This window comes from Mytilus trossulus, chromosome 2, assembly GCF_036588685.1.
Source record: "Mytilus trossulus isolate FHL-02 chromosome 2, PNRI_Mtr1.1.1.hap1, whole genome shotgun sequence".
Lineage (NCBI taxonomy): Eukaryota > Metazoa > Mollusca > Bivalvia > Mytilida > Mytilidae > Mytilus > Mytilus trossulus.
In genome coordinates this window covers 99,715,331-99,731,562 of record NC_086374.1, presented here as the reverse complement: position 1 = coordinate 99,731,562, position 16,232 = coordinate 99,715,331, and the positions used below count along the sequence as shown (strand labels likewise).

At 31.7% G+C, this 16,232-nt stretch overlaps 1 protein-coding gene across 1 annotated transcript in view; it reads left to right on the top strand.

Annotated features, from left to right (window-relative positions):
* LOC134706152 (uncharacterized) overlaps positions 1–16,232 on the top strand; it is a 28,652-nt gene that overhangs the window by 477 nt on the left and 11,943 nt on the right. The window contains exons 2-5 of the mRNA XM_063564860.1: positions 6,328–6,773; positions 7,505–7,667; positions 8,672–8,904; positions 12,191–12,370. Of these exons, the coding sequence (XP_063420930.1) occupies positions 6,351–6,773; positions 7,505–7,667; positions 8,672–8,904; positions 12,191–12,370 (999 nt within the window). The 5' untranslated portion in view covers positions 6,328–6,350. The remainder of the gene's footprint in view (positions 1–6,327; positions 6,774–7,504; positions 7,668–8,671; positions 8,905–12,190; positions 12,371–16,232) is intronic.

The following is a 16,232-nucleotide window of genomic DNA, read 5'->3' as shown; positions in this document are numbered from 1 at the left end:
CCCCCTTCAACTTCAATAATAATGAAAAATTTGAAAGTTATAGAAAAATAAGATTGAGGTGTTCATGTTAGTTTTAGTGCAAAGACGTGTCAAGGTCTTCATTATTGTAGAGGTTCATGACCATTTTAACAAAATTAAAAGCATAAGTCTGTTAGTAGAGCAGTCTTGACCAAACTGAATTGTAGTTGAATAGCGTAGGAAGGTTGTAGTACTGAGATCAGGATGGGCTAAGAAGCAACAGGTTGTAAATTGGGTGAAATTTGGGAAGCCAATGAAAAATAATTAGCTGGGACCTTACTGCAATTTCACTGTGACTATCAAAATTTCATCACATTTTTATAATATTACCGTGCAAGTTCAGTGGGCCTTGGGCATGTTGGGGTACATCTACATCTACATTCTACGTTGATCTGTCAAACTTGACCAATACTCAACGCTTCCGGTGGGCGCAAGAAAAAGAGTAATTTTGTAAGGTAACCAAAGAATATACAAGCGAGTATAAAGTATAAACAAATAAAAATAATAATAAAGCAATTTGCTTTTCTTTCATCTGGCCTGAACCAATCCGGCTTTCGTGGCGGTACCAGGGAAATGAATCCCCGCCGGCACAGCTCAAGTCCATCATTTGACTTACTTGGCAAATGGGGGACTGCACAGATTAGATAGAAAGGGTTGAAAGCTCTCTCTTGAAAGATACCAAGGAGGGAGCCTCAGCTATAGTTGCTGGTAGTGAATTCCAAACTGTCACTGTTCTTGGGAAAAAGATGTATTTGTAGCCGTGAGTCTTGGTATCACAATACTCACTCACGCTGGAGTATATATACACTCATAAATGAGTCCACTCCTTGGGGTGAAGAAAGATAGATAATAGCAATTTAAAGGGCAAATCAGTTTACCAAATTGCAGTTTGAATTCTTCTCCTGCAAACTGATGAACTGGTGAAATATTTTAACAAATTGCTCAAGTGAAAGGTTGTTAGACGTTAGTATGAAGAGAGTGCTGTGAAATAAAAAGTAACTTAGGGTTACCACCAGGGGTCGAATTTAAGCGATTTTTTGTACTGGGCAGTCGGAGCAGTGGACTGAAAATCTACTGGTCCGGTCCCAAATTTACTGGTCCAGCGATAATGACATTCTCTTGTCAAACAGTAATATAAATGATAAATGTTTATTTTTATTTTCATATGTTAAACAAGAAAAAGAGAGTCTTGTATTGATCCTGATTTTAATAAAGGTTTTGGTAATCTCGATGATTTTCTTTATCAAAATAAGGATCAAGGACAGACAAAATGGAAACATTGTCTTACACTTCATTACAATCAACGACCATAGGATGCCTAACTGGGTCGTCTAAAGCGCTGTCCAGAAATGTTCCCTATTTAAATAGCCGGGTTCAGATCAAAAGATGCTATCTCTTCTTCCCAAGATTTTAAAAGTAACATTTCCTTTTGTCAATTTCATAAACTTTATCCCAATCTTCCTATTGAATGTAGCTTTAAAAAAAAACCTCGGCAGTTTATATAATATCTCCTTCCAAAATTTTCCATATTTTGTGTTGTTGTGAGGGACGCTCACCCGAAATATTATAATTATCTTGATTAAGTGGAATACTTAGTACCCACCAGTACCGGGTAATATGATTTCGCAGTAACTTTGTTTCTTACCGAAATTACGATGCAATCAGTGATTTTTATCGACAAATTTCTACTGGTCCGCCAGACTACCAGCTGACAAAATCTACTGGTCCGACGCAAATTCTACTAGTCTCTGACCATCGGACCAGCGCTAATTTTGACCCCTGGTTACCCCTAGCTCCAGTTAGTCACATTTACTAGTTGACTTAGTCATGAATTTCAAACAAAATAATAACTTGCTATAATACAGGATTTTATCAGGATCACAACAAGGTGGTATAAATGTGAAAACTATGAACTATTGAATATTTCAGCCGACCATACCAAGATCTCAGTGCAATCTTATATTTTTGTAAATGGTAGTGGGATCTTCATGAATGGTCTTTGTGTTGTTTGTAGGACTGCTTTTTACCTTAATGGAGAAATTATTTTTTTAGTCATTAATTTGATAATTTAAACATAACTGTCTATGCTTTTAAAAACTTGCCAGTTGGAACACCTATAATTATGTAAGTGAAAAACAATCTCTATGGTGTGCCAGAGACACATTTATTTTAGTTATTTAATCAAACTCATTTAACATCGTATGGTTAATTGTATACAGAAAAAGCTTGACAAGTGAATTGTGTGAAAAAATGTTTTAGTTCAACAAAAACATACATGACATATGAAACCCTGGTATGCACAAGATATTTGTCAATAGACATGATAGAATCACATCCTCATCTAAAGTCATGTGAAAAATTTTTGGGACCCTTTTTTGCAGAAAAATGTTTTTTTTTCTGTTTTTTCGGTTTTTGGTCATAGGACGGCTAAAAGGGGAGCTACATGTATATGTAGATAAAAATTTATGAATGTAAAACTATTAATAAATCTTCTGAATAGAGTAACAAATAAACAACTCATATTTTTGATATGAATTTACTCAAAATTGTCCAAAATCTGCTCTTTGGGTCTTGAAAGAAAGAAACTTCTCTATTACTTTGTCAATATTCACACTGAAATCCCGATGAATATGCAGTAATGCTATGTAACTGTTGTTGTTCATTGTTGGTCGTACATTTGTTTTCAATTACATATGTAGTACCGTGACTGAAAGATCTCCATCATGGTATGGTAGCACTCGCGAGATGTTATAAACCAGCGTACGTGTCCGGCATCGAGCGACCTTCCCAATTGAATTCATCAAAATTACATGACAGGTCAGTTTCGTATGTCTCAGACAATATTGAGATTTGTGATATTTCCTACATTATGATGAAGCAGATACAGCGCAAAGAAGATAATACTTGAAGCGACTCCACTTTCCAGTTCCCTTATCATATGGTATAAAAACGCAAAAAATAATAAGAATTTCCAATACTGTTTTGGCGTGGTTGGAGGGTGATTGGCTCCGGAAGTCTGTCGACCACTTCGCCTCGGCATATGTTCAACGATATCGAAGAGATCTAATAATTATAATGCCGATTGGTAAATCTCATTCCAAACTGATGAACTGTACACTGTGAAATATTCTCCAAAACTACATGTCTTAGACTGAATATATATTCAAATCTTGTAAAAGATACAAGTTACCTTCTGATCTTGTAATTTTTTATACAACCGCAAATTTTGAAAAAATTTTCGTCGTATATTGCTATCACGTTGGCGTCGTCGTCTGCGTCGTCGTTGTCGTCGTCGTCGTCTTCCGAATACTTTTAGTTTTCGCACTCTAACTTTAGTAAAAGTGAATATAAATCTATAAAATTTTATCACAAGGTTTATGACCACAAAAGGAAGGTTGGTATTGATTTTAGGAGTTTTGGTCCCAACATTTTAGGAATTAGGGGCCAAAAAGGGCCCAAATAAGCATTTTCTTGGTTTTCGCACTATAACTTTAGTTTAAGTTAATAGAAATCTATGAAATTTTGACACAAGGTTTATGACCACAAAAGATAGGTTAGGATTGATTTTGGGAGTTTTGGTTTCAACAGTGTAGGAATTAGGGGCCAAAAAAGGGCCCAAATAAGCATTATTCTTGGTTTTCGCACAATAACTTTAGTTTAAGTAAATAGAAAATAATGAAATTTAAACACAATGTTTATGACCACAAAAGGAAGGTTGTTATTGATTTTGGGAGTTTAGGTCCCAACAGTTTAGGAATTAGGGGCCAAAAAGGGACCCAAATAAACATTTTCTTGGTTTTCGCACCATAACTTTAGTATAAGTAAATAGAAATCTATGGAATTTAAACACAAGGTTTATGACCATAAAAGGAAGGTTGGTAATGATTTTGGGAGTTTTGGTCCCAACAGTTTAGGAATAAGGGGCCCAAAAGGTCCAAAATTAAACTTTGTTTGATTTCATCAAAATTGAATAATTGGGGTTCTTTGATATGCCGAATCTAACTGTGTATGTAGATTTTTAACTTTTGGTCCCGTTTTCAAATTGGTCTACATTAATGTCCAAAGGGTCCAAAATTAAACTTCGTTTGATTTTGACAAAAATTTAATCGGTTGGGTTCTTTGATATGCTGAATCTAAAAATGTACTTAGATTCTTGATTATCGGCCCAGTTTTCAAGTTGGTCCAAATCGGGGTCCAAAATTAAACTTTGTTTGATTTCATCAAAAATTGAATAAATGGGGTTCTTTGATATGCCAAATCTAACTGTATGTAGATTCCTCATTTTTGGTCTTGTTTTCAAATTGGTCTACATTAAAGTCCAAAGGGTCCAAAATTAAACTTAGTTTGATTTTAACAAAAATTGAAATCTTAGGGTTCTTTGATATGCTGAATCCAAACATGTACTTAGATTTTTGATTATGGGCCCAGTTTTCAATTTGGTCCAAATCAGGATCTAAAATTATTATATTAAGTTTTGTGCAATAGCAAGTCTTTTCAATTGCACAGTATTGCGCAATGGCAAGAAATATCTTATTGCAATATATTGTGAAATAGCAATTTTGTTTTTAATTAGAGTTATCTCTCTTTGTCCAGAATAGTAAGCAAGAAATATCTAATTGTAAGAATTTTTTTTATTTGGAGTTATCTTTCTTTGTCCAGAATCAACTTAAATCTTTGTTATATATACAATATACAATGTATATTCACTTTTTACTACCAACTGATAAATTAAAATAATCTTTACCATTCAGTGATAACAAGCAGTTTTTTTACATCTTAATATTTTATGATGTATTTAAATGAGTAGTAATTGTTGCAAACTCCATTAGAAATTTTAATTGAGATTAGTTTTGGAATAAGGGAAAGGGGGATGTGATTAAAAAAAATGGGTTCAATTTCTCATTTGAAATTTCATAAATAAAAAGAAAATTTCTTCAACAGCATAGTGAATTGCTCTAAGAGAAAACAAAAAAATTAATTTCATTAGAACACATTCATTCTGTGTCAGAAACCTATGCTGTGTCAACTATTTAATCACAATCCAAATTTAGAGCTGAATCCAGCTTGAATGTTATGTCCATACTTGCCCCAACCGTTCAGGGTTCAACCTCTGCGGTCGTATTAAGCTACGCCCTGCGGAGCATCTGGTTTTATTTTGGAACCAAATGTCGTTATTTAATGATATTTCATTAATTAAAAAGGTGACAACATAGTTGTTTCCTTTAAGATTCAATTTATAAAATTTGATTTTGCCATTTCTTTTTTGCATGCCGAATCAATGTACATGCAACTGCGTGTATAAGTGTATATGGAGCCACAATCTTTTTCTACATGACTCGAACATCTTCATCAACACTTGTAACTATAGGTTGTCAAACTAATATCCGGGACACCAACAGTCTCCGACGTTAAACAAATATTATAATCATAATAGTCTAAGATAATACATGCATCACACGTCGCTGTCTGATTTCGATTGACAATTCATTTCTCTCTCTCTCTTCATTTCTTTTTTTTTTGTGAAAACGACGTGGATGCATGTGCTGTCGTGCCTCCAGGTAGCTACGCCCCTGATTACTGTACCTTCATGACCTTGACCATACTGTGAAATTTGTTTAAGAAATAATTCATGGGGGCTTGAATATATCGTTATTTTACCACGGGTTGGCCCTTTATGACAAATATTTTACCCTGAGCGATAGCGAGGGGTAAAATATCGGCATAAAGGGACAACCCGTGGTAAAATCTAGATATATTCAAGCCCCCATGAATTATTTCGATTCTAATAGGACAAATACGGCAATTTTTTTGAATCGAAGCGCTCTAGGTGGAGGCCATTTTTTGCCGTTCCCATAAATTAACGCACTTTTAGATTGGCGTAAAAGAACAGAGCAAACAGAATAAGTGACATGCTCAAACTATTCACAAAACTTATTTATATACATTTGGATGAATTTTAATGATAACTTATATATTTGTTCTATGCATATAAAAAAAAATGGGTTTATACCACATTCTAGCATCGTTTGTTAACGTTTCCTTGTTGTGATGTTTTTCGGTATCAAAAGCGTGTATTTTCCCGTAAAATGCTTAAATTATAACGTCATCATTCTATGACGTCGGGTACTTCATTCATAAAAAAACATATGACGTGGGAGTACGATCGGAACAGCCAATGCAATATATTCATATTTTACCACGGGTGTGTACTCAAAGCGTTTGAAGGACGTCATGTTAGAATATCTATTATATCAGTGTATATAGGGTCTGCAGGTAAATTTTTACATATATCAATTATAATTGTTTCAGATTATGCAAGATCATAATATCCAATGACGCCACCTGGAGTACATATAAATAAAACAGCTCTAGCTATTATCATTGGATTACTAGTAGTAATAATCTTAGGATTTAAATACAAAAGGGGTACTGACTCTGCTTTTTTTGATAAATTGAGTGACAAAAAAATTGAGTCTAATCTTCAGCAGCAGTCAAAAGTTAGAGACTTACATTTAGAAGAATTAAAGAAAGAACCTGAAAAAGAAATAAAAGTGAACAAGGAACATAAACAGGAAGAATTGAAAAAGGAACCAGAAAAGCAACAAGGGAACAAGGAACCAGAAAAGGATAAAAAAGAGAACATGGCTGCTGTTGATTGGAAAACGGTAGACATAAACAGTGTTAAAATTCCAGATGAAATTGTAAAGTCAGCTAATGAAAAAATGAAAGTTGAAGAAAAAACTTTCAAAGTAATGGTAAGTATTTCAAGATATGATCTTACCAGCTTAAATAATATCTTAACAATGCTTTGAAGGGACATTAGCTACGCCATGTAAAAAATATAAGAGAAGGATTTTTTGGTTCAGTCATTCAATCATGAAAGTGAAATAGTGAAATAATAATTTGCTAAAATACCCAGTTTGGTTCAATTTTGTCAAAATAATCCAACATTGCTGATGAATTATTCATTTGCAAGTGAATAATTTGAATTTTGACCTCATGTGACCTTCAACTTCAATGGGTTATGCTTTAACTAGGTGTGATCAGCAGACCTGCCAAATATCCCAATTTATGGGGGATACCCCCCATGTGAGGTCTCAACCTTTATTTTGAAATTTATTATTTCAAAATAGACATAAGAATGAGTTAAAACGGTACATAAGCACATACAAACTATAAAAATTAGATTAAAACCACTAATGACAATGAAAGAATAGCACCAGTTCCTCTCTTGTATAAAATCCACCATGGAGATTTTAAAAAGTTGGTAGGTAAGGATCAGCTACATTTGTACTTTAAAAAAAGGAAAAGAATGTCCACATTGAAAATGAAATAAGGGTAAATGGATCTAGACAATTTTTGATGAGATGTCACTGAAGGATAGAATATGAACAGAGTTATTAAAAAATGCATCAATTAACCTCAAAACATCCTGTGCAATGTAATAAATATATATTTTGATAAATTTTACACTTTCTTCTTTCAGGACTTGAATATTTTTGCAAGAACAGTAAAACCAGAAGGAGAATGCAAAGGAGGTGTTGTATTGCTGCATGGACAAAGCTTTACATCCAAAAACTGGGCAGAAATAAAAACATTGCAGTATATCGGAGCTATGGGTTACACACCTATGGCTGTTGACTTGCCTAGTAAGTAAACATTCTGCTCAATATCATAGGTAAATCACCATTTAATCTGTTTCTGATTCAACATGTAATATAAAAAAGAAGATGTGGTTTGATTGCCAATGAGACAACTATCCACAAAAGACCAAAATGACACAGACATTAACAACTATAGGTCACCGTACGGCCTTGAATAATGAGCAAAGCCCATCATACCGCATAGTCACCTATTAAAGGCCATGATAAGACAACGTAAAACAATTAAAAAGAGAAAACTAAGTTATTATTTTGTGACGCATGAGTTAGGTAACCTCCCATGACTCATACTGTTGTTTATGAAGTACTGTATAGTGGGTTATTTTCACAGGATGCACATTTTCACTTATTTTTGCGGATAGACAAAAATCGCAAAAATAAATTCCTCCAATATAAAAAAACCTATGCAAAGGTATTAATAAAAGTTTTAAGTCTGCAAAATTCATAACCACTAAAATATTTCGTTTAACTTATTCAATGAAAATCACCAAATTTTACAACCACAAAAAATCCCACTATACAGTATATAGAAAAAAATAGCACTGTCTTAATAATCCTATTCCTTATCAAAGATAAATCATTATTATACATTTTATAGGTGGAGTCCAAATAATCATGATAATTAGCTAGGTTGCATTGGAAAGCTATTTTAGTTTCAAAACAGAAAAATACCTGCAGACACGAGTATATGGATTAACGAAGTTACTATATAGATGCTATTCCTGTATATTAAGTAAAAGATTGATAAGTGGTGACATTATGTATATATAAGGCTTTGTAAGTTTGAGCGCTATATGTATCATTTTTATAGTGGATACAATCCAGCATAAATGGCATAGAATAATTAAAGTTTGGTGGACTGAGGTAAAACGAAAATCACAATTGTATAACAGGCAATTATTTAAAATTGACAAATCAATAGAAAGTTTAAGTTTATCCTCAAACTGATAGATACTTTGTTATTTAATTTTGAACCAATGTTTTAATTTCAGATTATGGTAACAGTGAGAAAAAAGATGTGGATGATGAAGTTAGGTTTATGGAGGAACTGATGAAAGCTATTAATTTTACAGCCCCTGTTATTGTTAGTCCATCAATGAGTGGAAGTTTTTCTTTGCCATTTTTACTGAGTGATCCTAAAAATGGTAATAAGAAGTCACATGGATTTATACCTGTAGCTCCTATTATTCCAGGAAATTACAAGCAGTATATTAAAGAATTACAGGTATGTAATTATACAACTGTATAACATAGATTTATGGATGTTGAATGAAGGAATCAAGTAAAGGTTAATAAATAGGATACACAAATTTCCGTCAGTAAATATTAAAAAGGATATAAGCTGCAGAAATTGAAATATTTGTTTGCCTTCGTATTTTAAACTTATGGATTTGTGATAACAGAAGTTAGATATGTGTCAGCAATATTGACTTCACCAGCTGTTGAAATTTTACATCTGGTCTAGTAATATGTGTATGGATTCAAACAATATCTTAAAAAAAAAACGCAGTCTGAAATAAACCAATCAACTAGATACATTTTTATATTATACTTGATGAATAATTTTATATGTGTATACATTTTATATACGAGTGTCCTGTATGTATTATCATTACTAATCATTTGCAAGAAATTGAGTCAAATCCTCAGTTTGGTTTTAATGGTTACAGAGGAAGTATATTTTTATCAGATATGGATTGTCAGAATATAAACGTTCTATTTTCATGTTATGAAAAGTTAAAAACTCTAGGGATCTGTAGCTGGCCTTTTGTAGGCCAAATATATGCCCTTATTTCTATATAAATAAATATTTGCCACTTAGCCACTGGACTTATTGGCAATCAGCCATCAGTAATCAATCTAAGTGGGTTGACTGTTTAAAAAATACAGGAAAATTTGACTTCTTTGTGGAATAGGTATGACTGGTATAGACACAAAGTTGATTATGCAAATGGTCACCAATGACCCCTCTATATGTGAGGCTTCAGATTTATCTTGTCCATTCCATACAAAAATGTGTACTAGTTTAGTGATAATGCATGTCATAGAAGTAATGATCTTTTCGCAAAGTTCAGTGTCAAATATTTGACGAATATTTAGAACAAGCACTGACAAATTTAAGGATTTTTACCCAGTTTGATGGGCTTACGAAACTACCATCCCGTTAGGTTATGTAGTCACAGTGGGATTTCCAGTGACACAAGAACAATAGAAAAGTCAGTCTTCTTATGAAAGAGATAGAAAAGGTCTAAAAACAGGAGAGACAATTTACGCATAAAACCCGATATGTATAGGGATGAATATCTCTTAAAACACAAAACCATTATATAACTTTTATACAATCACTATAAATAAAGTATATGTTAAAGCTAAATGTGTTAATATATGATTTTTTAATTGCCAAACATGCTGTTAATTGAACAACCGATTGTTCAACATAGGGGTGTGTAAAAAACTGCCAGATTTGACTGCATATTTTTCTTTTTTTTTTTTTTAAATATATATCAAACCTTAATAATGTAGCTTTCTGGGTATCCAATTTTTAACGTGTTCCGCAATGTAGTTTCGTCACAAGAATTTTTCAAAGTTGTGTCATTTTGTCTATATGAATGTCGGTAAATTCGTATGATTGAGCACACCGACAAGTATATCGTTGGGACAACTCGATATAATGTAATCAATATACGTGAAAGATTATGTAATGTGAAGTTTATCAAAATCATCATAACATGAGTGATCAACACATTATGTTTGAACAACATGAGTCCTACAATATAAGATTTAAAGGTGCATATCATTTACATTCAACGTTTTTATTGGATTTTTTTTTTACTACAATGTAACCTCGAGGTTCAACGTTGATAGAAAAAGAAAAAAAACAGAAATTTTTTGAATGATATTGTAAATGATATGAACCTTCGAATTCTTATAACATCGGAATAGAAAATATGTGATCCGAATTAACCATGCACGTCTGTTACAGGAGATTTTGAACTTTTATGATGTACAGGGGGTAAGGGTTTTTCTTAAACAATATTATGATCCCAAATTTGATGAATTTTGTTGGCAATACTTTAATATACACACTGAATATCGCAATGTATATATTAAATCTCAATGTATTATTATTAGGAAAAATGTTTGACTCGGTAAAAAAAAATCTTCCCCTTCTCCCCGTATTGCATGTAATGGTTTAAACCTAAAGGATTGGCACTAACTGCCTAAAAGGGTTCCGCTCCAGTCTTGAATCAGTGATTTTGTTTATCATAAACAAAATATTGTCTCACACTGAAAGGGGCAGCTGGGCAACATGCACAGCCCGGATTGTCAAAACAACAAAGATTTACAAAAATGATTACAAACAAAAACCATGAGTTGGACAATCTTAATACTGGAATCTGATTATCTCTACTGGTAAATAATGCAACACTAATGACACATTTAAGTTTTGGAATGATTTTATTCACAAAGAATGTTTCTCATTGGTATACATTTCTATGCTCTTGTCTTTTCAGAGTTTATATTGGAAATTAAAAATTGCTGCACGAAAGACACTAGCTCCACATTCCTATGCATATTATTTTATATGTACGAGAATCATTCCATAAAATATCCGTTTGATATCCTTTCAATGCATGACACGGTCTAGTGGTTTTTCTGCCACAATTACAAGGAAAACCTGGCTAAACTTGTGCTAAATCAAACACTTGAATCTTACATCGCTATTGATGTTAAGCAATTATTTAAAGGGCCATCCGGAACTGTTGGGTTTTATAACAGTCTTCCTTCCATACACACCATCGCTGCAAAATGATTTGAACATTCAATTAGATGATTATAATATTATTTGGCAATCCAAAGAGAACCTGAAAACATCAGACCACAATAAACAGAGACCCCCCAAAAAAGCCAATTTTACTTTACAATGAAATTGAAAAAGTAGTTAGTTACATGTCAAATCATCTTTTGGCTGTCGACAAAAAATAAATAAAATCTAAATTTCTTAGCATTTTACAATTATTAAAAACTGCCACATTTGACTGCATATCAATTTTTTTTCCCAAAAAAAATATATGTCAAGCAGCATAATTAACTTTACAAATTGGGAGAAAATCAAGATGTTCCGACTATAGGTTAGTATTAAAAAAAAATAATGAAAGGTTGGCATGATTACAGGTTTGAACCCTGACGACACTTAAAATCGAAAATTCACTTATTTACCTATCATATGAAGATACCATGATGTGATAAACTTAACAATTAATAATTTACCTGGTGCATTATCATATTCACATTACGTTGACACGTCTCAGTTCGTCTGTGTTAGCTCATTTCAAGCTCGTAAAATGTACACCATTTTCCGCTGTTCTTTACCGATTACCTCTAGTCAGAAGAGCCCACTGTTTACAGGGGAGATAATATTTTGTCACCAGTTCACGCACTGGTCAGTATAGACTTTTTAAGTAAAATAAAATGCACATATTAGATCTAATAAATAAATTCTATTTTAGATTCCAGCAGCAATAGTTTATGGTGATAAAGATTCAAATTTCAAGAACAGTGTTGAAAATGTTTTGAGCAAATTACCGAACAGTAGACTTTTTAAAATTGAAGATGCTCGTCACCCAGCCTATTTAGATCAACCTGAGATTTGGCATAAAATTATATATATTTTTCTTCCTGCTGCCTTTAAATAAATTTTAGTATATTTATATTTGCCTATCGTGATTATGTATTAACATAATTAAAACTAATTTTATCAAAAACCAAATTCTGTAACAATTCTGTCAAGCATACTGATTTTATTTATTATTTTATTATGTACACAGTTATCTCCCATGAAACTATATTACCTCCCTTAGACAGAGATGCCTCTACTTGTATATTTTTTTAGTACTGTTATTAATGTATTTTTAGTTGCTAAGCATGTTGTTTACAATTTTTAAATTTTGTATCAGTTAATATATATAACATTGTCAATTTAATTGAATTTATAACAAATAAAAACAAAATCTATGGAGTACATGTACAATCTTTTATTTGTTTAAGGTTGATACAGTTTTAAATTGAAATGTCATTTATATTATTTTGAGAATGTTGTATTAAGGTGATTTGAGAAAGTTAAAACACAAATTAACTTGCTAGTTTTCCAGAAAAATTCTAATCAATATTATACTGAACAAAATTTAAAAATTTATGCCATTAACTTATAATCATTTATGTTAGATATAAGTTGATTTTTAATAGAATATTAAATCTATGCACATAATTAATGTCCCTGTGCTAATTTCAAGATAAAACTTAAAACGTAAAAAGCTTTGAAAATTGTCTTCTCATGTTTGTTGGAAAATTATTAAACTTCTTTGGAAATGTCAAATGATGTCTGCTGCCACGTTGAAAAGAAAAATATGCCTTTGGATTCCTGTTCCACACAAGCTATAGAGTATCATTATTTTGTAGATTTGGTGCTGCTTTACATTTCATGTACTGATGTATTCTGCAAAACATAATTTCTTTTCTTTTACATGCTGTGGATTCCGATTTTTGTGAATTGAGGAAAACTTGTATTTCATGGATATTTTATTAAGTGGTTTTTGCAAAGTTTACATACATTCCCTAATCAGATAGGGATCCAGGATCTTGGGGTTTGAACCACTAGGGTGGGCCCATACCCCTGTCCTCCCCTTAATCTGCCTTTGCTAATACCACTGGTTATCATGCTATTAAACCTAAAAGTGGGAGATATAAAGATGTATTGTTGGACATCTCATTTTATATTGGTAGTATCATTTTGTGGTATTAATAAATAGTTGTTTTCTATGTCACATAGGATTATTTCATTATTGTATATGTTGTAAACATGTTGGTTAATATTTTGTGTAAGACAATTTAATTCTTATTTTTTACTGTATAACAGTATGGGAAACATGTTAATGCCCAAATAATTATGCTTTGTATATTTTGATTTATTATCGGTGCAACTTCATCAGCCATCAACTATATAGATGATCTATGATCCCTTTGATACTGCTAGATTATATGCATGTTGTATTATTAAATATTTGTCTTTATCTGTTAGCTATATATTATCATTTATTATATCCCCGCTTTAAAAAAGGGGGGTATACTGTTGTAAATCTGTTTTTCCATCTGTCAGTCCATCTGTTTCATGAATATTTTCATCGCTTTTTTCTCAGGAACTACAATACAAGGATTTTAGAAATTTTGTTTCAGGGTTTACATATGTCAGGTATACTGTGTGATGCATTTTCAGATTCATAAGTTGCCAAATTCCATTCCTGTTAACTGAACACTTTTATCATTTTATACATGATAGCCAAGTTGAAAATTTTTGTGACATTTTTCTCAGGAACTACAATACAAGGATTTCTAAAATTTGGTTGCAGTGTTTATACAAGTCAGCTATACTGTGTGATGTGTTTTCAGAATCATCCCTCAACAACTTCTTGTTAACTGAACACTTACATATTTTTACACTTTTAAAATAATACACTTGCTGCGGGGGTATCATCAGTGAGCAGCTACAGATTCACTTGTTTCATTTATATTACTAAATTGGCTACATCAATTTCATTATATTACATATCTTTTTTTCATTGTATATTGTGAATTTCTGTCAATGAAAAATTGTTTGAGTTTGATAACATTCCATACTTTAAGTTCATAGATAATGTTGTGCCTTTATTATTGAGATTTTTGACATTACAGACAAAAATGTGGGAATAATGTTTACGCTTACAGTAAAACCTGCATAAAACTACTATTTATGTCAGAATTCAGCATGCCAGTTCTTTTTTAGCTCACCTGGCCCGAATCTTATTGAATATTATTATAGATAAAGATAAACTGTAAACAGCAAAAATGATCAGCAAAGTAAGATCTACAAATAAGTTAATATGACCAAAATTGTCAATTGACCCCTTAAGGGGTTATTGTCCTTATTGACAATTTTTCACAATTTGTTCATCATATTTGCTAACTTTTAAAAAATCTTCTCCTCTAAAAATACTCAACCAAATTCAACCAAACTTCAACTGAATGATCAGTAGGGTGTATAAAATGAAGTTTGTGTTTTATTTTCTATTTCGTCAAAAAACATGGCCGTTATGGCTAAAAATAGAACACAGGGTAAAATGCAGTTTTTGGCTTATATCTCAAAAACTCTAGCATTTAGAGCAAATAAGACAAGAAGTTAAAGCATTTATTAGGTCAAGGTCTACCTGTCCTGAAATTTTCAGCCCAATTGGGTAACTGTTTTTTTTAGGTATAATGCCCCTGAATTGATGATTTTAAAGATATTTTGCAGTTTTTGGTTCTTATCTTGAATATTATTATAGATACAGATAAACTGTTAATAGCAAAAATGTTAAGCAAAGTAAGATCTACAAATTAGTCATTTGACCAAAATGAGTTATTGCCCTTTAAAAACTTTTTTCACAATTTGTTCATCATGTTGACTTACTTTAAAAAATCTTCTCCTTTGAAACTGCTGTATCAATTTCAGCCAAACTTAGGCTAAATGAGTTTCAGAGTATCTAGTATAAATTTTATATTTTATTTCCTTGTATATCAAGAAACATAGCTCCTATGGCTAAAATATAACATAGGAGAAAATGATTATTTTTTTTTGCTTTTGAAGAAAATAGGACGATTCAAAGAACATTTAAATAACTTGAAAAGCCAAAATAATCATTGATGAGAGATTCAAACAAAAACATTAAGGTGAGCGATTCAGGCTCTTGAGAGCCTCTTGTTTGTTATACTCGACCATTTATCCAATTAAAAAGAATCAAGAACTTTTTCAGTAGATAATAAAGTAAATATTTTTGCATTCAGTAAGTTTACATATAATGGTTTAATTTTATAAATTGTGACTTGGATGGAGAGTTGGCTTATTTGCACTCATACCACATCTTCCTATATCTATGTTCTATATACCCTTATCTCTACTATGAAGTGCCATACAATTACATGTAAAACTTAGGGAAAATCACCATTTTCACACATGTACTGTTAAAACAAGTGGTCATATTTGAGATGGATATAATAACAAAGTACATGTGTAATATGTTTAGTTGATGTTGGATCATATTCACACTGCTATTCAAACATATATTTACATATTTATGGTTATATGTTTAGTTGTTAGACAATATCATTTTATTATCTGATTTCGAATTCAATGCTGATTTGATAGCAAAATGTATGAAAATTATCCTTCAAAATTCATTTCAGCGAAAAGCTATATCAGCTTACGATTTTATTGCTAATCATAGATATTTTGGATTACAAAATGTATGATTATTGCTTACTTAATAGGTTTAACATTAGATAAACAGGATTCCTTTATTTGAGGAATTGTATACTCTATCATCATTTAACCTTTCAGTAAAACTAAGGTTAGTGAGAAAGAATTTGAAGAATTTTTATTCTGATGGCAATTTAATAAAAAAAAAATTATCATAAATTGTTATTAGTGTGGGTTTCTTTTGTAAAGTTATTTTGTTTTATATATATATATATATATAAAAG